The sequence below is a fragment of the Sebastes fasciatus genome, chromosome 20, assembly GCF_043250625.1.
Source record: "Sebastes fasciatus isolate fSebFas1 chromosome 20, fSebFas1.pri, whole genome shotgun sequence".
Classification (NCBI taxonomy): Eukaryota; Metazoa; Chordata; class Actinopteri; order Perciformes; family Sebastidae; genus Sebastes; species Sebastes fasciatus.
The window spans coordinates 21,192,905-21,217,749 of record NC_133814.1 but is presented as its reverse complement, the minus strand read 5'-3'; the positions used below and the strand labels follow the sequence as shown (position 1 = coordinate 21,217,749).

Sequence of the window (24,845 nt, the reverse complement as noted above, 5' to 3'; positions counted from 1 at the left end):
TCACTGTTGACCATTTATTCCACAAAACATACAATGCAAAGCATGTGCACTGTACAAGCCTTAATATTATGAAAATACTCATAACATGCCTGTTTTTTTTTTTCAATTCATTAATCTTAATTTTGTTTTTGTAGTCACCCAGATCTACTTTTTTTAATGACACAGTATAACTGTCTATTGAACATTGCTTTTGTCAGTTTTTGTCCTTTGTTAGCTCATATTTCCACCTTGACTATATTATAAATATTAAGTAAAATTAAAATACTTCAGTCTTACCTGAACTATACAAACATACTGGTATGACAGTTGACACAAGTAGACTCAATTTTTAAACTGTGCGTAAATTGAAACAGGTATAAACCTGGCAGTGTTTTCCATGTACTACACACAGCGGTGTCAAGTGCAGCTGCTGGTTCGAGACATTTAAATCTATAACTTTGCTGCTGGTAACGGCTTCTTTAACATCCCAGTCCAGTAATGGTTCTTATATCAGTAGTCCTAACTAATAACCAGTTACACAAGTCCTTGACAACATCCATTTTGAGGGGAAAAGGAGATCCATTTTCATTTGTGGCACAGCAGTTGTGGAGGCTTGTTTCTGTGGTCCTGTTTTTTGAAAGAAGCGGAGGGGGTTGAAACCGGAGGATTGGACGCTCAATAATGAGTCTTAATGTGTAAAAAATACACAAACACTTCTGAAAGGTAGGCAGCAGGTGGTTCTCAAGGTTAAGTGACAAGACCCCTACGAAGGTTGGGTTACTGTTTGTACAACTTCGAAGACAGCTCAAAACATTGTTCCCGTTTATTCCTCTGTTCCAGTGAAGCACCTTGTCGGTGTCTTCTTCTTCTTCTTCTTCTTCTTCAGTGCAATCTCCCATCACATAAAATATACAACAACCCTCAATCTCATTAGTTTATATTATGTTAATGTTATACACATATTAAAATTTTTTACAAACCAAACTGATTGTTAAACCACACAGTATCACATCTGTACAAAAAAAAGGGTCACAAAACTAAGCGAAAGAAAGAAAGAAAGTGGGTTTGTTTTTTGGCAATTAAAAAGCAACAGCCTGGTCTGTCACAAAACCACAAATTAAGGGATTAAATACTCTGGAAATGGAAAAAGGAACAGTACATCTAGAGCTCAACGGAGTCTGTGGTTGTGATGATAAAACCGTTCTTCACGTTCCCGTAACAGAAAAGCATGGTTAAAAGGGTTAAGTGGCTGAAATACTAAGCCTGAGGACACACATACAGTATGCGACCAGAAAACCGAGCTCGAGGTGGTGACGAGAAATACCCTGCAGGTCATCTGCTCCTTCAGCTAGTGAGGTTCTGCTGTCTGAGATACGCGACGGACAAAAGGCTTTTATAAAGGTTCAGATTTCAGCTCCTCCACCCTGCACTCCAGGTCGGCCACCTAGAGGAGAGAGAGGGAAACACACATGTTTAATTATTTATTTATTTCAAAATGTATTCAAGGATAAACCCCTTGAGATGCACCATCTCGTTTCAAGGGGTCCTTGAGTACAAAACATAGAAGTTAACAAACATTTAAGCATATAAATAATGATAATAAATTCAACAATCATGGTAACATCAAAAAGGACATACACATAAAGGCTCTCCCTCCATCCCATCTCAAACCACACCAACATAACATGAAAATAATGAACATAAAAATAATGATGATATAATAAAATAATATTAATTATACTGCTTTTGTGTGTTAAAGCGTGTAAAAAATAAATACAGTAGGGTCCAACAGTCTGAATCAATTATAGAAAATTCTTCATTCTTATAGATTAATTATAAATTAAAGTAAGAAATACTTTTTCTGATATTAAATGTATTTATGAAGTTTTTCTCAAATTGTTGTCAAAACATATATTTATATTTAAGCGGCAGTGGGAAGAATATTATTGACTTTGACCAATCACAGGTCATTTCAGAGAGAGAGCGTTCCTATTGGATGCTCATTCAACAGAGGCAGCTGTCAATCACTCGCGAACTCTAATCAAACGGTCAAACTAGGCAGCGCTGATCAAATATTAATCAATATTCTGTTATTGTAATGTCTATTTCTCGCCTCAAATGTTTTCAGAAACCTCTTGTTACTGTTTAGCTGCAAAATGAGAAAGTTTGTAACGGAGCAAACTTTCTCATTTTACAGCTAAACAGTAACAAGAGGTTTTATAAATGACCGTTTGATCGGAGTTGGCGAGTGATTGACAGCTGCTCAGAGACGGCAGGCTCCTGCTCGGCTCTGATTTGTTGTTTTCCTCCGGTCTTTCTTGACATGGAAAGTTATCTTTTAAATTGACAAACATCATATGTGTGATTCATGGCGCAATTCAAACGGGATCAAAAAATATTTGTCTCCCGTTCATATTTTTTCCGAAATAAGGTCTCATGGGAGACCCCTGAAGGGCCGAGAAAAACTGTTAAAGCTACTTCTTTTAGGACAAAACATGCAGGGGCTGAACAACACCAAGATTTCATTATTGAAAAGGTTCGTCTCTCGGTCACCCACCTGCTCTTGAAGTTGCCCAGACTCCTCCTTCAGAAGAGAGGCCTCAGCTCCAACTTGTGCACAACGCTGGGTCTCCTTCTTCAGGTACTCAATCTCCCTGTTGAAGGAAGCAGGTCACAGTGTCAGACTGTTTAACTCAGACGTAATAATAAATCACACAACTCTTTCAGCCCTCGTAGTCACGCCGTCTTACTTCTGCTGATACTCCTTTATCAGGCGTTTGGCTTTGCTGTACTTGCGCTCCAGGGCCTGATACTGGGACTGTGTCTCCTTCAGGTGCTCGTCCACCGCCTGGCACAGGCTCTGAGCCTCCATCCAGTAGCCCTCCAGCTTCTCCATGCGCTCCTTGTTCTCCTGCAGGGTCTGCTCCAGCTGGGCTTTATCCATTCGCCAGCGTTGCTTGTCCTGCTCCGCGTGGTGCAGCTGCAGAAAGCAGCAGTGAAGCATCCGTTTCAATAAAGACATCCATAATTCAATGCTTCTTTTCTTCTTCTTCTTCCTAAATAATGATTCAATGTGATCTTAATTTAACAAACCTACCTTTCTTTTAAGCTGTTGGATCTCAGCCTGGGTCACAGCGTGCTTTATTTGGAGCTTTACAAGAAAAGAGAGATTTTAAATACATGTGGCACATTAGAGAAAATAAGCTTTGATTACACAGGAAATGCTCCAATTAAGGAGTTCATGTCTCACCTCTTTGTATTTATGTGCTAGTTTCTCCGGGTCCGTCTCCAGAGGCGACATGTCCTCGTTCTCTGCCAAGTCAAACACCTCGATGGCGCTGGGATACGGCGGACTGACCTCCTCATCCTCGTCCTCCTCCTCGTCTGTGCCGTATTCACCGCCCTGCAGGGATGAGGACCATGTTAAGAACCCATTCACAGTCAGAGTAATTAGATTACATTTAAAGGGCCGGCCCACCCAAATTACGGGGGGGTTGAACCGACTCTTTAAAGTCACATCTTGCCTCCTTATTTGATGTATTTCCAGTGTAGTCCAGATGTTGCAGCAGCAGGACACCACGTGTGATCATTCAAATTGCAAACCAGAAACATTTTAATTAAGAAAGCAACATTTTGGGAAGAAACATCTGTTATGTTTGTAATAGTAAGATGTTGTTTTTACTAGGACTGTCAATCCATTAAAATATTTAATCGCAAATTAATCACACATTTTCTATCTGCTCAAAATGTACCTTAAAGGGAGATTTGTCAAGTATTTAATGCTCTTATCAACATGGGAGTGGGCAAATATGCTGCTTTATGCAAATGTGTGTATATATTTAGCTTCTGTATTGTGATATATCTCACAATGAAACGTACAGTTACAGGAGGGATTTAAATCAAATCCTTCGCATTTGATTGGACCGCTAAAAAGTGGGCGGGCTTAGAATGTTGTCAGTTGCAGATTGATTGATGGATGGATGTCGTGATATTATTGGTTGAAATTGGTTGGCACTAGCTTATGTAAGTGTCATATTTTGTCTTACAAGAAGAAAAGATGACTGGATTTTGATATAAAAATTTAAAAAAAAAACAATTTGTTTGCATATATTGTCAAATAAGTGCAAAAATATGACCGGTTGATGTGATCTAAAAGGGTTAAAAAGGCATTTTTCATTTCATCTCTACTTTAATGGTGCCTTTAATAGCACGTTTCCGTGCTGTGACACCAAACAGCCACTAGATGGTGTAAATCTCCAAATAGCTTACTGTACTTTCCATTACACAACCCAATGCTTTTCAAGAACCACCCACCATCACTGTTGCATGAATGGGGCAACTTCCTCTCTGGTGTAATAATGAAACTACAGCCGTTTCTTTGACCACATGCATGTGTAAAACTAAAAACATCTGAGACACATGGGATTAACAAATCAAATGACATCCAAATGTGAGTCATCCTGATCTGTCTGCAGCCGAGCTTATCGTTTGATCAGCCTGATTCTACGTGCCACACAGCCACACCACAGAGGGTCACTTCTCTTCATCATGGGATCAATTTCATAATCCTAAAGGGGAACCAGGGACATACAGATTGCAAAAAAAAGTTATTTTCAATTTTAAGGAAGTATTTTGTGCCTGTAAAGGTTGACAAGTTTACATCTTTAAAGCTATTTAGTGATGCTTTTGTTAATGACTTTAAATGTTGATTAATACATTCAGATATATTTCTTTCTGAATTTGGTATTGCAGGGAGTCTGCAGGTGTCAGAGAATAACATTTAATGCTTTCTAATGCCTTTATAAGAAAGATTTGAATGAAATTAAAGAGTATTTTTTACACAAATCCTCTTCTTTTTCATATTCAACAAATCAAAGCAGGTAAACATCAAGGTAACGCCGGATTCACACCAGGCAGCGGCGAAGTGCGGCTCACCGCAATAACACATTTTTTCTGCGGACCTGGGAGGTACTGTATGTTCATGTGTTTCAGGCGGGAAGAAATTCTTTGTAACACAGGTCAACACGTCACAGGAGTCACAGGATCTGTTTACTGATTGGCTGCAGATCTGGCCGCACTTCGCCGCATAATCAAACGGCCGCAGCTCGCTGAGCTTGAGAGCAGCCGCTGCAGATTTTTTGATTTTTGATCACTTTTTTAATTTTTGAAGTGTGAATGCAATCGCAAGAAGTAAAAAGCTAACGTTAGGCTATAAACAAACTACACCACGGTCGCATGGATTCACGTCACCACCACTAAGCTTAAGGCGGACTAGTGTTGGGCGTGAGGACGTTTTGTAGTGTCATTTAACCACCTGTTAGTAACCACCTCTTTTAAGTCTTATAAAAGCTTCAAAATTCATGAGTGGGATTTTTACTGACATATTTTACACCGTAGAGCAAAACGTTAAATCTCTTCAGCTTGTGTTAACCACAGACTCTAAATCAGGCATCTAACTAAAAACCCATCGACTTCCTGACGAAGGAACCAGAAGTGCTAAAATGCTAACTCATTTCCGGGTTTTAAGGACTCATTCGTGCAACACTTCACTTCTGCACTGTGCATGTGCAGACGCTGCCACTGAACAATGACAAACAAATCAGTTTTGTCAGCCCACATTAGATCCTCCACCAGTACATCTGGTCTCAGAGGGTCTTTAAAACCTCACCTCTTGCTCGTCCATGTACTGGTTGTAGCGCTGCTCCATCATCTCCCTCTGCCAGCGCTCCTGCTCCAGGGTCTGCTGGATGAGCTGGGCCACTTCGCTCTGTTCGCCCGGCTTCTCTCGCCCGATCACAAACCTGTGTTTTGACAATCGGCAGCTCAGTTAGGACTCGGAACAACTCTGACATGTTCAAAGTGGCTAGCTGAACTGAAATAGTGCTCATGATACTGTATGAGCATGCTAAATAATGCACGATGGTCCTTTTTTTTTTTTACTACTGATCACTGAGGAGCACCACAAGAACTAAAAAAGTGTTTTTCATATATAGTAGACTGCTTACAGCCCTCTAGTATATTGTAATTAATGTAGTAAGGAATGTGCTGGCTCCCTGATGACAGAAAATGTCTTCCTGTTTAGAGCTGAACAAAGGCAGTCTCTATGGAGTTGGCCTCTTCTATGATTAAAATCAAACCCCTCAGCTCATTGTACACTTCATTATAGGAGCTTTATGTGTCCTGATTGAGACTCATAGATCTCTGTCCAATTAAAGCCGGCGTGTAAACAGCGAGCAGGGAAAAAAACACAGTAAATCATGACGGTTATTAAGACAGCCGCTGCAGCCTCTCATTTTCTGCGGCACTAACGGCTAATTAAATGTTCACAAAAGGCACTTCCTGCCCCCAATCTATTTGTCTGCCTGACGTTTTTTATGAATAGGTCTGAGCTTCCAGTGGCCTTCGCCGTCACTGCGGCAGAGATCCATAATGTATGAGATATCTATGGAGGTCTCTGATCTTCACGAGTCACACAACACTAACAATCACCCTAACGGCGCTGACCACCAAACCCTGAATTATGAATGAGCTTAGATGACAAAAGGAGCACAAAGTGAACAGTCGGCTCCACCAAAACGCAAAAAGAGCTCGGCTACAAATATCCCTCTGGCATTTCAAAATTATACTGTGATGCCAAGTGTTCTTGATAACTGTGTGGGTCTAGTGGACCGTATTCAGGATGTCTCAGAAAGGAGCTTTTCAACACTGAAGGGTATAATCATGACCCTGTGAGACTTGAGATACAAATCTGCTGCCTGGTGAGCTGAATGGGCAGGATGTGGTAGAAGTCAGTCCTGCGTGTAAGACTGGCTGTGGGTATATATCAAGAGGAAACTGTCTCTTCGAGCAAGAATGCTGCTGCCGTAGCGAGCCGGGGCAGCGAAGTGCAACAAGACGTACGTCCTGCTTCACAGCTGAGGAACGGAGCAACATGGCTACTGTTGAGATAACCGAAACCGTTGTATCTATGCTCTCTTCAAAGCCACCAAACTCCATTGACAAAACAGTACTTTTACCTTGCAGAACTGGTCTACCACTGCCTCAGTCAGTTTGAATTCACCAAAGTCACACAATAGTGAGACAGTGAGATGTTATGTATCGTCTTACTTTATTATATTTAGTGTAAGAGCTCCTCCTGCTTAGCGTGTTGCCGTACAGTGTACATAATATACACACTTTCCCTGTCCTAACATTGTTGTCATGCTGTTTGTTGTTTGTACTGTCATGCTGTCTGTTGATTGTTGTCATGCTATTGTTGATTCTGTGTATTATAAGAACTGTCTCTCTTGTCTCTCTGTTCGTATCTGAATATTCTTTTGTCAATGCTTTTATTCCTAACGTCTGTGTTTTAACTATTGCCTGCACAGGGATTACAGATGAAAATTAGCCTTACTTACTAACTCTGGCATATTTTCAGAAATGTTAACAATATGTACTGTCTAACTAACACAATCCAACTAACCAATCGAGGCAGCGGTAGACCAGCAACTCTGGTGTTCTGCAAGGTAAAATTACTGTTTTTTTCAATGGAGTCTGGTGGCTTTGAAGAGAGCATGGATGAATATAACGGCTTCAATTCTCCGTTGTAAAGGGCTGTCTGACGGCAAGGTAAAGCAGTGAAAATATTCCATAAATAGAATATTTCGCTATTATTCCTGTCTGTTTTTCCAAACTGGGGGCGTGCCGACCGTCATCTACTGTAGGTGATACACTGACTATGGAAAAGTAACTCATAGAACTCCACTTCAATAAAACAATCCCTAGTTTTGCGGGTATTTTTAGTCATAAACCAAAGTACTGGACAAATTCAAATTTGGATTTAATGATGACCCTAGATGGCGTATGAAGCACATGGTCATGTGGTGATGGCAATCCATCCAATGGTTGTCAAGATATTTCAGTCGAGACTATAGTGGTCGACCAACTGGCAGACTGACATTTCCATCACTATTGTGGCTAATAAAGTCTACACTGGTGTTGGATGTTGTTGTTTTTTACATTAAAGCGATTGCAATTAAATCAAGACCATTCAGAGTAACTCTTACTTGACAGTTCCTGAGGTGTTCCTGAGTACGGAGGCAGCAAAGTTCTGGGTGACTCCCACCAAACTGGTCCCGTCCACCTCCACAATCAGATCGTTCACCTGAATCCTGGAGGAGGCAGTTAAGAGAGACGTTTAGGATTCACAGTAATGGCTCGACATCATCTTTATACTTAAGCCCACACGAGCCACGCTCCGTTTATGAGTCCTCGTTCTTGGCAGCAAGACCTCTGTGCAGTTGCCAGGAATCAGAGAGACAAGTGGGACAATGAAGCATCCACTCCTGGAAATAAAAACTACTAAGCTAACCTCACATGGTTTACAAAGCAAAGGCCTTTTTTTTTTAGTTTTGCCTCTCATGTGTCTTCATCAGATGAAGAATCGGGACAATCCAGAGTGAATTTAACATGAATGAACATACCTGGTGTCCCTGTGTGCTGCTCCTCCGTCCGTGACCGTCTTCACAAAGATGCCCAGCTTCTCCAGGCCCATGTCAGCCCCTGCACCCATCCCAATGATGCTGATGCCCAGGCCCTCGCCATCTGAAAGAGAAAGGGGAATAATCACAGACAGTATATATGAAGTGGACGTTGTTTTAACCGTCGTCTTCTTAGTTTTTTGCAACCAGAAGTGACTTGAGACCATAAACTCATGTTTACAATGTTTACTGAGGTAATAAATCAAGTGAGAAGTAGGCTCATTTTCTCATAGACTTCTATACAACCAGAGGAGTCGCCCCCTGCTGGCTATTAGAAAGAATGCAAGTTTAAGGCACTTTCACATTGTATTCACTTTTCAGACCCCGGAGGTTGCCCGTTGGGAATACCAAACCAGTTGTTACCATACTGTTGCTGTAATTTAACAGCTCTTGGTCAGTTTGATGCTGTCATGTATTTATGAGTCAAGTATGGAAGTTTGTGGGCTGAGGCGGTGTTGCCACTCTCTGTGGGTGGAAAACATGCCCTTTGATTCCATGTTCATGTCATCACTCTTATGATTTATTATTTTTTTTGGTCATAATTTGCAGCTGTAGTGTGGACTAATTTAAGAGAAGTGAGCTTGTGACTGAAGGATTGCCGGTTTGATTGCTGCACCGTCAGGATAAATTTAGGAGGGGAAGTTAGAGAGCAGAGCTTGCCCCTTTTCCCTTAACCACGGGTGTGATTCAAATTAAAAGGTGCCCAGTGGAGTAATCTTGTAAGCAAAGTTATGTTTACAATCTCACCAAAACACATTGTGTGTGTGTCCTTGAGGCCTGACAATGCATTTCCTTTCTCATGAAACATTTACAAAGCCAATTATAAACCTCGCATTGTTTACATTCATGATTGCTTGCTAGCAGTCGTCTTCTTCCCTGCCCTTTGTTGGTGCATTTCTTTGCACTCTACTGCCAACAACTGTCAGTCAGCGAAATAGCAGTGAGTGTTTTTAAGAAATCTTGTAAGCCATTGTATTACTGCTTAATTTCTCATTGAACATAACAACGGTATCGCTGCTCTTTCTCTGAGACAGTGGAATACTCCCACACGGCCGACATTGTCTTTCACTTTTATCTGTAAACAAACCACACATGCTTATGGCGCATGGCACCCGCCGTCATGCCAGAGTCGTGTCCGGTCAGTGGCAGCTGGTTACTGTTGTCCGAGAATAACCGACACAACATTTAGCCACCACAAAATTGATTCAACAGAACAGAACAGATAAACATCGGCCACTGCCATCAGTGAATGTTGTCAGTCAACCATGCGAATACAAATGACCGGCTGATACATCGGTGCATCCCTACAAAATACCTAATAAACTGATCTTGTAGAGTTACAGTTTATAGGCTGCATAATAATGCCCAGCAGTATATCAAGACATAATGGTCACACTGTACTTTAAATCCCACAATTTATCATTTACAAGCAGCAGATAAACATTTAATACATGGATTATAACACACTATAATGTATTTGTACACGACTATAAGCACATTTTAAACTTTTTAATACAATAATAACTTCCCTTATGAAGACATATTTTATGTTAAGACTGTGTTTTACTATATTTTCATTGAGTATCTGTTTATCCCACAGGATTATAAATGCGTATTACACGGCTTTGTTGAATACTCGATTCTGATTGGTCAATTACGGCGTTCTACGGTCTGTTATTTCTTTATAGCAGACCGTTGCTATGTATAACAGACCGTTGCTATGGACGCAGTTCTGATGTCGGACTCTAGAGGACCGTTTTTGTGTCAGATGATTGATTTCTTAAGTAAATAGCCGTGTAATAAGTGGGATAATGTACAGCTAGAGGGTCATTGTTGTTAAATAAACCCCTTCAGGGCGATGCAAGACTGCAGGGGTTTATTTCACAACAATGACCGGCTCGCTGTACATTATCCCTTACATAAATTAGAAAGAAAGAAAGCAGACAGTTAACCTTGTTAAATGCAGAAAGACAGACGGAGGTTGAAATTGTAATTCTAAAGTCTAATGAAGCAGAAGTGTATATAGCAGTGAACTAAGTATCGCTGTCCTCAGCTCCAGCGGGAGAATCTGCTCCAGAGTCTGGATTTAAAACTGCAGACGGCAGCTTCACCGCAGGTCTTTGTCTGATTTTTTTGGAACAGTGAGCAGCAGCAGCAGAAATCTGTGGATGTGAGGTGGGTCTACTAAGGACACGATGCAGCAGCACATCAGACACAGAGTCTGGAGCAAGTCCGTGAAAAGATTTCTAATGTGTGAAGTGAAATCAGTTCAACTAACCGGAGGCTATGCGAGGATAAGGAGCGATGTGAGATCTTACAAACTGCCTTCTGTATGTTGCTGTAATCGATTTAAAGTGGTATTAAAAGCATGCACAAGCTTTGCATCTCGAGTTAACCTCTTCATATGTGAAAGTTAGATCACGATTAGTGATAACACCCAGATTTCCTGCCGGGGGTGTAATGTGCCGAGGCAGTGTATTCATTCGTAGGCAGCCCACACAGCAGCGCATCATTTATGGTCACATATGGCATCCTGTGTAACCTGCCCCTGTACACAACTCTAAATATAGTCTTCTATGAATATATTAATGCACTGTAATGTTGAAGGGATGTTAAGGGAAGTGTGGCTCACTGGGGGAAACAGGGTGGTTGGCAGAAGGCAGTCAGGGAACACTGAAGGCCTTTTTACATCAGTACTAAAGAAATGTGTTTTACTTTTTCATTTGGCTTCAAAGAGAGACAGAAAGGACAAATCGAGCCGTCCAGTTGGAGGTTAATCACATATACCGTTTTCAAATACCTTTCTGTGAAATTTCTTGTACTCATTTTGTTTCCCAATTTCATGCAAAACTGCCCACCCGGTGCCCCGAGCGAGTTAAAATAAGTGCTTAGAATTCCACATGCGAGCATTGGGGAAAAAGACATCAGGCTTTTTATGGTAACTTTATAATGTTCCGTACCTTTCTCCAGCTCCACGGGGAACAGGTCCAGCCTCTCCACCCTCTTCTCCAGCTCGTACTCTGCAGACGCCGCCATGGGATCCACGTCTTCGTTGCGCCTGTCGTAGTCCTCGTTGGGGTAAGTGGCAAACACCTGCAGGGAGGAAACGCAGACACTCCATAAAACTGAGATCATAAATCTCTTTGTTCCAGACTGTGGACGGCAGAGTAAAGATTGGTACTGTATTTTTAATTGTCCATAGTTTTTCAGGGGGAATTTGTGAGATGCATGTTTTTTGGATTATTCGCTTTTTTGCAGAGAGTTAGATGAGAAGATCAATACCACTCTCATATCTGTCTGTTAATTATGAAGCTACCACTAGGAGATGCTTAGCTTAGCTTAGCACAAAGACTGGCAGTGGGGGGAAACAGCTAGCCTCTGTCCAAAAAGGTTTACAACCCGCCTACCGGCATCTCTAAAAGTGGTTAATTAACACATTAACCCCCTGAAACCCGCGATCCCGACCAACTTAACTGTCTTTCAGAGGCTGTAGCAGGTTCAGTTTTAGAGCGAAGGTTAAATTTTGGCGAGGAAAAACTGGCATGGCCATTTTCAAAGGGGTCTCTTGACCTCTGACATCAAGATATGTGAATGTAAATGGGTTCTATGGGTACCCACGAGTCTCCCCTTTACAGACATGCCCACTTTATGATAATCACATGCAGTTTTATGCATGTGTAGTTGAACATTTCTACATGCTTGGGTCCCTAAACAGTCTTGGAATTACATAAATTGTGTATCACTGTAAAGCTGAGACTCTTGTGGATCCAATGAGCCCAGTTGTATTCATGTGTGATGATGTTAGTCCCCATAGTAGCCATTTCATTGTAGTGAGATCTTATTCAGTTTGACCTCTCTGTATAAAATGGTGACGTCTAGGATAATCACAGCCTCATGAAACATTACAACCACAAACTACAGACCTAGAGCATTCAGAGGATGGATGGCTTTCCTAGGTAGATTGATAAGAAGGGGGTTTCTGAGTAGTTTCTGCTACTTGAAGTCTTTAGATGACTCTTTCTTGTTTTTACAGCCGTGGTGGCTTCTCACTGTTTCGTGCTGCTACTTGGTTCTTCTTGCATGTACTCCAAATATAGTAACTGCTACTGAAAACAGAAACCCATCACTTCCTGTGCACCCTGGGGAGCGTGGTAAAAGTTGACTCACTTTGTGTGTGTGCGTGTGGTGAAACAGGTGATTGAGAGAGTAGATTGTGACTTCACTTAATGTGATTAAAACCAAATCCACATCAAACTAAACTAAAGTGTTATTAGAACATCTGTTCATATATTAAGTCCAGTATTTCAGTTTAATTACTGTAATATGTATCTGCTATTACAAATAGGAAAAAAACGTTATGATGAACACAATTCACCTTTAAATATATATAATTATTAGGGCTGTCAAAGTTAACCGGATAATAAAGTGTTAACACATATTCCCTTTAACGCCACCAATTTATTTAATGCATTAACTCAATTTGCAATTTTTAATTAAGCTCTTAAAAATCCGACAGGTCGTCATCGCTATTCGATCTTTTGGAGGATGTAAGAGTGAAGATACTGGCATCATATGAAACTAGAAAACCTAAAGAACCCATTGGTACATGTCATACTAGCTTGTCGCGTAGGAGGTTAAATAACTCTCTAAACTTGCACTACATTTTGGCGAGGAAAAACTGTCACGGGCATTTTTAAAGGGGTCCCTTGACCTCTGACCTCAAGATATGTGAATGAAAATGGGTTCTATGGGTACCCACGAGTCTCCCCTTTACAGACATGCTCACTTTATGATAATCACATGCAGTTTGGGGCAAGTCATAGTCAAGTCAGCACACTGACACACTGACAGCTGTTGTTGCCTGTTGGACTTGTGTTTGCCGTGTTATGATTTGAGCATATTTTTTATGCTGAATGCAGTACCTGTGAGGGTTTCTGGACAATATTATCATTGTTTTGTGTTGTTATTTGATTTCCAATAATAAATATATACATACATTTGCATAAAGCAGCATATTTGCCCACTCCCATGTTGAGAAGAGTATTATCGATTGACAGCCGTAATAATTATGCTTGGGCAGTATTTCAAGGACTCATGGCAGGAGAATGGCGTTGTGTGTTGTGTACTTAGAAATGCTCAAAATATTTGAGATACCAAACCCTCAGAGGTTGTTGAAATGTATACAGCTGAGACAGACAAACTGGATATATGGTTTTGATAATAACTGACCGCCACTGTTAACGCAGACATAATGCAATTCAAACGCATCGACCACTTCAACAGAGACAGCCGCAGCATTTCCTCGAGGCCCCCGGAGCTGTATCATTTCACAGCGGTAATGTGTATCAAACACACTGGGGGGGGAAATCAATCACAACCACTGTGAACTTGCTCTCATGAAGACAGAGGCCTCTGTTTCCCACATTCACTCTGGTCCACCAGCATGACAGTTTACATAACCACCTCCAGCATGCTAATGGAGGCCTTCTGCAGCTGCTGCTCACACACACACAGAGAGTAAAGCTGAATCTTTAAAAGCCTCACTTTAAGTCTTCCAGGGTGATTATGCATGCACCACCTTGCATGCTCCGCTAGCCACACTAATTCAGAGCCGGACCTTCTCTTTTCACACGTTCTTTCATTTATTTTGACCAATTTCGCAACTTTTCTCTCCACAATCATTTGTTCCCTCTGCCGCCACATTTTAACACTTCACACAGTCTTTGTTTACTTTCTCTCACTTCTCTCTCTCTCGCTCTGCTGTTTAGCCCGTCCATCTGTGTAGCATCTCGTAGCTCCGGTGCTAACCCTCCAGTCACATGGGCCCCGTCTCCCTGGCAACCCCCACAGTAAAGAGCCTGTCAGTTTTGACAGCGCCTTTGAAATGTAAGCAGCCCCTCCTCTCTCGGATTTATTCAGTATCATTGTATTTTCATGCATCGTTGAACACTGTACAAGCTTCTCCTTCTACTTCCTCGCCCGTAAGAATGGGGTTTAAAATGTTATCGCCTTGAGCCAACTCGCCGCCGTCACTGTACGTTCACACGAGTGATGACGAGGCCGAAATGACATGCTGCTTTCGAAGGTTATCTGGGCTCAGACTATTCTTTTAATGCAGCAGTTTCATTACATTAAATAAATAAAGACTTCACAGACAAGAAATTAAAAGGGACCAGTTTGCCATTTTGGGAAATACGCTTATTCCCCTTCATTGAACTATTCCTTTAAAAGTGCGTTAATATAGCAGCAAACAACTATCTGCTATGTAAAGATATAGAGGAGTAATGGCATCCTGAGCAGAGAATGAAGTCACTCTCCCTCTGTGTGTGTTGTAATCAGAGCTTCTCTGTTATTTGTTTTGGTAGCCGGGCCGGCCATATGTGCATGTAAGTCCATGTGTGCGCGTCTTGTTGTTTTACTTTTGTACAGCACTTTGTAGGTGGATGTTTTACTGGCGTCCGGTAGTCACTTTCAGTCCAAAATGGCAGAAGCGTAGCTCTGCTGCTGGGCGCTGATGTTGCAATGGAACAAACAATTGACTTTCACTTCTTGGCAATATACATTCATTGCTACTGGGTTAGCCTTTGACTTGTGCTACTGGGTTAACCTGTGTGCTACTGTTACTGGGTTAGCCTGTGTGTTACTGTGTTAGTTCGCTGAGCAGCAGCTCTCTCTCATTCTTTGGCTCAGTGGTTGTGTGCTCATGAACAAGTTAATTTCTGGACTTCAATGTTGGTAGATTTGTCTGTGTTTTCTTTCATTTATTTTGTTACAAGCTGTTGTTTTTTTTGTGTTGTTTACACGGCTAACAGATTTTTAAAAAAAGGTGGTTGCCTGTGCTGTTTTTAGAAATATGAAGAAGTTCCTCCGGTCTGAAAACGCCTACTGATATGCTCTGAATGTCGTATTTAGCCCCTTTAACTGACAGCAATTTTGATATGAGTGGATTCGTCATTTATTTATTTATCAAGCAACTCTTGATCAGACAAAACAAGCAATTTGAAGATAAGGCATCTGGGAAATCGTGGACATTTTACCCTGTTTTTTTACATTTTACAGCCTGAACAATTACTGAAAAAAGGAACAGACAGAATAACCTATAATGCAAATAATAATTTCTGATTTTAGTTCACACTATGAATGAAATGAATCAAATTAAACCATAACTGTACTGCAGATGACAGACACAGTAGCACGGGAGCAGCACTGAAGTCTAATGGCTTTTGATTTAGGTTACCTTTGTATTTAGAGGGATTAGCAGAATGTGGATTACAGACACACAAAATGCACTGTTTGCATCCTCAATAAGGGAGCATAAAACAACAACAGTGCACTGCAAGCCTGCGTGCACGTTGTGACGCACTCACGCAACACTGCCTCACTCCTTGAGTTTAAAGATCAAGAGGCCACAGCTGGTGGCTTGTGGTGCCCTCATTCTACGCCCACGATGCTGCGGGGGAGATCAAAAAGAGGAGCGTTTAACGTGGCACTGTAAAAAAAAAAAAAAAAAATCAGCTCATGATCGGATGTGTGTCATGACCTGCAGCCGTGGGCAAGTTTAGGATGGGTGTCATGATGCAGGCCAGGCTACAATCTAGCCCTCGCTGACACTGAATTAACACTTTCACTTCCCTCCCGCTCCTTCCTTCTGGGCCATTATATCACACACGGCAGACGGCCTAATGGGATCCTGCACGATCCGACCTTTCAACCTCACCTAAGTAGTAGTAGATGAACTCCTTGAACGGTGAGGTGGCTATCTTTGGAAGACAAACATTGGGATTAAAGGCAGGCAGGCAGGGTGATGGGGGTGGGCAGGGCTGGAGACGGGACGTTGTTCCAGTTGTGGCAGATAGTAGGTCAGAGAAGCTAACAGATGGCCAGGAAACTCCCTTCCTCCCTCCCTCTGCTACCAGCCGCCCGGGATGTCCTACAAAAGCTCTGTGGGCAGCTAGCTAGAGCAACTCACCAGTTTGTGTTTGTGTCTGTACAGAGCACCCACTTGGGATTTTGAAGGGTGTTAAAAATAACCAGTCACAACTACCATTTGCAATGTCGTGACAGAGACTAGGCTAAATGATAGAGCTGCTCTGGAGGCTCTCCTGCAGTGTGGTTCCATCCCGACGGCCCTCTGGCTACGATGCCGCTGGGTAACACTGTGTAGAGAGTCAGTACCCCCACCTCCCCCCACAGCCCACAGCAGCATGTCAACTGCTGCGTTTCTTTCCCTCTTCCCTCTCCAAAAAACAGATCTAATTTTGGATTCGGCCAATAGGATGTGTGGAGGTGGTGCCATTGGGTTTTTCACAACAGAAATAGCGTGTTTCCACTCGCGTCTCTCCACATTCTGTAGCACCCAACTTTCCATCATTTTTTATTACTCATAGTACTCTCAGTGCAATTATTTCAACTGGTTTCGGGAATGTGAGCTTCACTGCCACTCTACGTACATTAAAAGTGATTACCACGCATAATGTGAGATCTGGTGCCTCATTGCTGCTTTTTGAGGTCTTGTGGGACGCTTTACCAAGCTGTCAAAAAGAAGCACTTAACAGTTTAATTACACCGCTATGCAACGCGTTCCCAACCACCACAGGTTCCACATGTCCAGAAGTAGCAGGTAGTTGCATCTAAATCCTCCTAAAATTGGGGGGTTAATCCAGATGCCAGATGTGCAGACAGAAAATAAGGATATAGTCCTGGCTGCTATCGCCCTGGACTCCTCTCCTCCAGCCAATAAAATGGATATCGTAGGTTTGTCATAGCAACGGTCGCACGGCATCAGAGCACTGTCTGTTTTGGCAGGCCAGTAGTCATGTTTAGGCTTAGCGCTGACCCCGGGGAGAGACACGGCAGCACGAGAATAAGGTCAGCGATGGAGGGCTAAATAGCACCGCAGCATGTGGAAGGATACAGCAACTGAATAGCTATATTATGTTTTATTTAGGGCCGTCAGTCAATTAAAATAGCTAATCGCAAATTAATCACACATTTTTTATCTGTTCAAAATGCACCTCAAAGGGAGATTTGTCAAGTATTTAATACTCTTATCAACATGGGAGTGGGCAAATATGATTGCTTTATGCAAATGTATGTATATATTTATTATTAGAAATCAATTAATGACACAAAACAATGACAAATTTGACCAGAAACCCTCACAGGTACTGCATTTAGCATCAAAAATATGCTCAAATCATAACATGGCAAATTGATTTTTGGATGCTTCTAAAGATTGTCTTTTCCAGATATTCCTGTAGAGTGAGGTATGTTTAGAGTGTTTTTTTACATCCCCCGATTGCCTCGTAAATTGTAAATATTAAACATGTTCAATATTTACGATCGGATATCCTGTTGTGTGTGGGGAACCACGAGGACAGCCGATGACGCAATCACGTGGGAAAGAACAATAGCCAATTGAGAACCAAGCTGACTGAAGCAGAAGGAAAACCATCGCCGTAATGGCGGCTGCGGCTAATGCGTGGGTTAATGCAAAACATGAAGCATAAAGTAGTAGTAAGATGAACCTCAGAAATGGAGGACCAACTTGTTGACTTGTGGCAACAACACAAGTGTTTATTTAACATGTCTCCATGATGTCATCCATTATTCTTCGTGAATTTTCAGTGCAAAGTAGCAAAAACTAACATCACTAATTCTTCTTGCCAGTCCCCCGTGTTTGTTTTACACTAAAGTCACGTTTGATCGCAAGAGATTTTGTGTATTTACGTTTTTTTCAGTCTGGACTCTTGTTGTTCATGAATGGAATCTGTTAGTGTGAGCTGTTTTGGCCAAATCGTTGCTCACCACACACTATAGGAACAAAACTGTTATATTTAACATTACATTTTCAACATCTGTTAAGATTTTAAAACATGTTTAGTGTGGGTCAGCCTTTAGGAAGATGTATACACACAGGACCAGCCTCACAGGTCACTGTAAAACCAGCCTCTGTTGTTGTTTTTTTAGCTTGACAAGAGGATGGCAGTTTGGACAAGACAAATCAGCACTCAGACATGCTGAGCGAGGCATTGCATAACATGGCTTGTCGCAGTAACCTGCGCGAATGGGCACATCACGTAAAGGCTTGCACCCCACCACCACCACTGCAGGACAGAAGTGGGGCAGACGGCAAAGTGACCTTGCTGATGATCCGTCTGGTCTCCCACCCCTCCTGGCTGTGAGTAATACACTGCATGAAATACTGCAGGCCCGCTGTGTCTAAGTAAAAGACAGTTTGAGGATACCTTGACATATGGTGATGTATTACCTCTCCCTGGGCAATTCCTCTTCAGCTGACCTGAGCGGTGAACACAAAACCACCAAAAGGTTGCGTTTTGGGCGCTCTCCATTTTGCTATTTTGTGGCAGCAAACTTAAAAATGAAATTCCTCCTCCTGCATTTGTCAAATCCAACACCCGCGGTGCATTACAATATAAGAACAGTGTGTTTGTGTTAATGATACAGTGCGAAACAAAATCATAGGTGTTCTTTTGAGCAGGCTGGCAGGACCGTTCAGAGTTGCGTAGGCAGCAGAAATACAAGAGAAAGTGTGTGTGTGTGTGTGTGTGTGTGTGTGTGTGTGTGGTGACGGGGGGGATAAAAGAGTGTAAGCTAGGTGATGAGTGAGCAAGGTGATTCTGCTGCATGAAAAATAAATCAGATTATTTCTGGTTTGGAGGGAACACGGCGCAAATCCAGCGGAGATTATCTTATTTCACGCTTTAAAAAAAAGCTTTCCTCCAACAATAGGATAAATAATTAAAAATCACAGGCAGCTACATCATAAACTACAGTTTCGATACCGCACGATGGAGAACGAATCCAAAACAAACAAGCGAAACAAATATAAATAAGACATGAGGGGCAGCTTCCTGTGTTCGACAAGGAGGCGGCCCTGCGAAGCGAGGCGAGTCTGTGACGATAACAATGCTGCTATTTTTACTAACAGTAGGAGACTGGTGACAAAGAGCGAAAGGGAGAAAAGAAGGAGCGAGAGAAAGAGTGTCAGGAGGAGCAAACAAAGGGGTGTAGTGTGAACTCTACCCGAAGCAGAACTGCTATTTTTGCTAGTGAGGGAGGACAGAGACAGACAGACAGACAGGAGTGTGTAGTGTGAAACGGGGACAAAGAAGAGACATGCGCCCAGACGTCCAACCGCCATCACCACAACAACAAGACTTAATTGTGGCCGTAAGCGGAGTTGTCGCACAGAGGGGAAATATGCACTAAAAATGGTCACTTCCTGTTTGGTGGAGAAGCCCACTGACACTGTGACTTTAGAGCTGGCAGTTATACAGTCGCATGACATTTGAGCAGCATAATAACGCCCCTCCCGTTTGACCTCGACACCCCCCACCCCCCCACCCCTCAACTCTCATCCACCCCTGCATCAATCTCCATAACAAAGGCCACACTGATACAGTGTGAAAGGACTCCGCAGGAGGTTATTCTCCGATGACGGCTGCAGGGTCACAACCAAATTCAGCCTTTTTATCAGAGCTTATGAGTTATGACTTCTTTATGACACCATACATAATGCTTCCTCCTGCTATCAATCTTCGATCTCATGAGGATAAAATAATACGAGAGAAGTCTTTTTCTTCCTGCTTTACAACTGCATGATGGACGTATTAAGCTCAGGCAATTTATATGGGATTCATGGGATTTTCTGCTTGGCAGAAACACTGTAATGGATATGTCAGTATTTAAATACAATAAGCACACACACTAATTGAACATAAATGCTTCATAGGCTATGTTTCTTATTTTTCTTGATTCAATTTCAAAATACAGTATTTGTGTTTTTATTTGTTGTTATTATTTAAAGGAACAGTGTGTAACATTTCAGGGGATATATCACTATGTTTTCATTAGTGTATAATAACTTGGAGCTAGGAATCGTTGTGTTTTCATTAGCTTAAAATGAGCCCATCATATCTACATGGGGCCGGGTCCTCTTCACGGAGTCCGCTATGTTTCTACAGTAGCACAGAACGGACAAACCAAACACTGGCTCCAGAGAGGGCATCTCGCCGTCTGACTTTCGTTGCTCCTAAAGTAGTGTTATTATGGTAAGGATTGCCTCTAAGAGAAGCGAACGGCGGCTCACGTTACCATAGTTTTGGAAAGTCAGGAGTGAGTGGAGGGGTACTCAGTTGGTTGCAATTTGCAACCACACCACTAGATATTGCCATATCCTACACACTGTCCCTTTAAAGGTCCTAAATGCGAGATTGGGAGCATTTCTATTGCCGCCGCACAGCTCTCAACATGGCGACAGCTGAGCCGGCGTCTTGCAGCGTACGGTGCTACCAGCGCTAACGGTGAAAACAACATCAACAGTGCTGACAGAGCTAACAGTGTTAACCTGAGGGGGTACCGGAGGGTGGGAACTACGCTTCCACAACGGTTATGTAATCGCCGTATGAGAGCAGTGCAGCCGGCCATAAGCTAGCCAGAGGGGCACGCTAACATGCACAAACATGCACTAAAAAAGCATGCACGGCCGGCCCAATTGGCACGGAGAAGCTCTGATTACAACACACACAGAGAGAGACTTCATTCTCTGCTCAGGTAGACATTATTCCTTTCTATCTTTACATAGCAAATCCTTATTTGCTGCTATATTAATGCTCTGGATATTATATAGAGAGCACCTTTAAAAGGTACCCTGTGAAGTTTACAGTGAACAATGTGTGTCCTTGAGGCCTGACAAACGTGTTGAATACATTTCCTTCTTCATAAAAACATTTGAAAAGCTGATTTTATAAAAACTATTCTGTAACCTGCATTGTTTACATCCCTGTTTCCATCATAGTAGCCTTCTTCTCTGCCTTTATCTGCTACATGTCTTGCATTACCACCACCACTTTACCATTACTGTTATCTTAGTTGGTTAGATATTAAAAGGAATAGCTCAACATCTTAGGAAAGAGAGGCGCTGGACGGCAGATCTTCTTACTGTTGGACGAAGACAGGCTAGCTGTTTCCCCCTGTTTCCAGTCTTTGTGCTAAGCTAAGCTAACCTAACAGGCTGCTGGCTGTAACTTCAATAACAAAACAATAAAGACATGAAAGACGTTTCAATCTTCTCATCTAACTCTTGGCAAGAAAGCATATTTACCAAAGTGTTGACCTACTCCTTTACAGTTCTCTAAATTATCTTGACTCACTTCAAATCTTTGTCACATCGCCAAATATGAGGGATTGTTGCCAAAAGTGTTTATGCAAAAGGTTTGTGACTAGGCACCACTGGCCGATGTGCAGCCATGAGAAGAGAGAAGCGGCGACTTTTCGACTTGACTGGTCATGATATGGGACAGGAGCCCTTAGTCACTGAAATGGCTTTCTGCGTGAGGGAATGTGTGTGTGATGTACAGTGTCAGAGCAAGAGTCTCTGTACGCCTCTGAACTCGAGGCAGAGCAGCGAGAACTGAGCTGGAGAGGATCTGATGCTCTTCTCCAGATCATTACACCACCCCCAGACACAGAGAGACACTTTAAATCAACTCCACCTCCTCCTCTTCTTCCTCCTCCTCTCTCATCTCACTGATCCAAGAGGAGATCACAGTGTCTTTTCTCACTTCCTCTCGCCTCTTTTCTCACACACACCAAAACACCACCCAGCTCCCCGTAGACTGTCCGCTGACCTTGCATCGGCCACAGCAGCACTTCTCTAAAAAAAACAGGACTAATTATCCGGAGCCTCTTTGTTCCTCCTCCCACTGCAATTATTTACAGAAGCAGCTCCCACTGCATTTCAGATCTGCATTTCAGATCTACATCGCAGATCGTTCGGGGCCCATGTCAGCTGCACCGTAGGAATGCAGGACCGGCCATTAGTAACTGGCTTACTGTAGAGGAGGGGGGTGGGGGGTGTTAGTAGTGTGTTGAAACAGGGTAAAATCAAAATGTCAGCATCATTCTGACGCCGGCAGAAGCTGAGTGAGTTCATTAAAACAGCTGACCGGTGCTGACTATGACTGTACCACGGTGGATAAGCTTTAAGGTCAAATTGAACAAGCACTCTCAACACACAAGGATGAAAAACACAAACCAGCCTAATGAGAGAAAGGCTCTGGGATCTGAAAGATAACACCTTCATGTTTCATTCTTTTCCCCCTCTTCCTCACCTTGATGGGCTCAGTGCTGAAGCGGATCTTCCTGGAGGGGGGCGGCTCCTCCTCCGCAGGCAGCCCAGCAATCTCAGCACAGCTGGACTCCGGCTCGTAGCTGTCATCGACCTCATCTTCCTCCTCATCTACCTCCTCGTCCCCCACCGCGCTGTAGGTACTGATATCCACAGAGTCGCGCCCCGATTGTTCGTCTCTGAGCATTCTGTCCTCTTCTTCCTCCCCAGCATCCTTCGCCCCATCGAAACCCTTCGGAGAACTTTGCTTCTCGGCACTGGCGTCTCCGTTCTCCACCGAGATGTGGATGTCACCTTGCAGCATCGTGGCCCCATAGTGTTCCTCAGATTTCACCTCAACACCTGCATCTGAAACTGTCTTTTCTCTCTGCTCACTTGAGTCCCCTAAAGTACTGTAAAGGTCAGCATTCGGGGCGCCCCCGTTGACGCTCTCAGACGGAGGAGTCCCCCTCTGCCTGGGGGCCCGGCTCGGAGGCCCCTCTTGGCCCATCTGATGGCGTAGATCGTCCTCCTGGTTGCCTGCTGCTGCTGCTGCTGCAAAGGCACAAGCCCTCTTTGTGATTATTTTGGAGTTCAACACACCCACCTTGGCGCTGACCCCTCTGGAAGGGAGAGGTGGCGTGGAGGAGAGGCGGTGCAGGTTGTTCCTGAGCTCTGCAGCCCTCTCGAACACAGCACTGAGCTGTGAGACAGTAGGGGACACTGCCTCGCTGGTGTCCAGGCTGTCCAGGGACTCTGTGCTACCGTTGAAGCGTGCCATCACGTCCAACCTGCCATCCTGGAAGCCTGAGGCCTTGTCTGTCTTGAGCAGGACTCTGGTGGTGGCCAGCTTCTCCTGCAGCTTCTCCTGCAGATTCTCCTGCTGCTGCAGCTTCTCCTGCAGCTTCTCTTGCTGCTGCAGCTTCTCCTGCTGCTGCTGCTCGAAGATGCGTCGTGTCTCCTGCAGCTTGGAGTAGCTGGGCGACGAGGCCCTCGACGAGTGCCCATTCTCCGGCTTCGTGGTGGTGATGTCGAACTTGCTGACTCTCTCCGACACGGTGGATCCGAGCTTCAGCAGCGCGCTGTGGTCCACGTTCTCGTTCAGGCTGCCGGCTCTAGGCAGCGAGAGGCGCACCGAGGATGAGGAGGAGGATTTGTCTGCAATCCTGGGGGTGCATTCCTCTCCCTCTTCAGCCGGGGATGTGGTCTGCATCTGCTGGAACATGTTCTTTATCCGGTGCACGTTGGATCCGTACCTGCGTCCTCTGGGGCCCCCGTCCTGCAGGTCCAGCAGGTCCCCGTTTGCAGCAGCAGCAGCAGCAGCGTTGTCTCTGACGGGCTTCAGGGCCTGCATCCCGGCTTCGTACGCGTTCCTGTGCGGGGATGGGCTCCGGAGCGTGGAGCCGGAGGAGCTCTTGGATGTGGATTCAGTCTTCATCATGGTCGAGTCAACGGATGCTCAGCGACTGCATGCTTTCCTTTTTTCTCCAAAACCCCCAAATCGGTGTTATCCTGCAGCAGCAAGCCGATCCAAGCAGACTAGACTAGGCAGATGGAGAGAAACAAAAACAACAGATCGCATTAAAGGCCTGCTGCTTCTTCTTGCATCCACCGTCCAATGCAACAGAGAGAGAAAGTGATGCATCTGTCATTAGCTGCCTTGCAGTTTTTTACTACAAAAACCTATAATAAACCCCTCACATAATTGCATTAGCCATTTATAAATAAATAAAAAAATAAATATATATATTTGCACAGAGAAGTAGAAGAGTAATGAGCCTTGGATTTACCCGCAGCTGACGACAGATTGCTTACGTTTAATCCCTTTTTAGAGGCAGCATCATTTCTGATCTCTTCACTCTGTTTGAGCTGCAGATTCTCTGGTTGTGGTCCTCTTCCTCCTCCTCCTCTTCTTCCTCTCGGAGGCTCAGTGCTGCTGCTGCTGCTGCTGCTGCATGGAGGAGGCAGCTGCTGGGTCCTAGCGCCCGTTTCGTAGCAGCCTAATTTTATGTTTAGCAGAAGTGTATTAAACATAATGTGTTTGAGTGAGTGATGGATATTATTTCACTTCTCATTTATTAAAGTAGTAAATCAATAGTAGAATTTTAATTATTATTTTATTTATTTTATTTATTTTATTTATTTTATTTATTTTATTTATTTTATTTATTTATAATTTTATTTTATTTATTTATAATTTAATTTTATTTATTTAT

The 24,845-nt window shown here is 43.2% G+C and overlaps 1 protein-coding gene across 4 annotated transcripts; it reads right to left on the bottom strand.

Moving 5' to 3' along the window:
• Position 1: 1 nt before the first annotated feature.
• LOC141758906 (neurabin-2-like) lies at positions 2-24,584 on the bottom strand. Of its 4 annotated transcripts, none has more exons than XM_074620699.1 (11): positions 24,445-24,584; positions 22,634-24,173; positions 11,459-11,591; positions 8,442-8,562; positions 8,025-8,129; positions 5,648-5,780; positions 3,230-3,382; positions 3,077-3,130; positions 2,730-2,959; positions 2,537-2,633; positions 2-1,423 (listed from the first exon to the last, which is right to left on the bottom strand). In XM_074620699.1, exons 2-11 carry the CDS (start codon positions 24,068-24,070, stop codon positions 1,373-1,375), a joined length of 2,514 nt encoding a protein of 837 aa, XP_074476800.1. In that variant the 5' UTR covers positions 24,071-24,173; positions 24,445-24,584; the 3' UTR covers positions 2-1,372. The 4 variants fall into 4 exon arrangements, with proteins under 4 accessions (XP_074476800.1, XP_074476802.1, XP_074476801.1 ...); XM_074620701.1 differs by having other exon boundaries at positions 22,634-24,168; XM_074620700.1 differs by having other exon boundaries at positions 24,420-24,560.
• Positions 24,585-24,845: the final 261 nt, after the last annotated feature.

Coding starts and splice junctions, on each gene's coding strand:
- LOC141758906 (XM_074620699.1), bottom strand. CDS start 24,070: ATGATGAAGACTGAATCCACATCCAAGAGCTCCTCCGGCTCCACGCTC. Junction 8,130..8,441: donor GCAGCACACAGGGACACCAG/GTATGTTCATTC, acceptor TGCCTCCTCCAG/GATTCAGGTGAACGATCTGA. Junction 1,424..2,536: donor CTGGGCAACTTCAAGAGCAG/GTGGGTGACCGA, acceptor TCTCTCCTCTAG/GTGGCCGACCTGGAGTGCAG.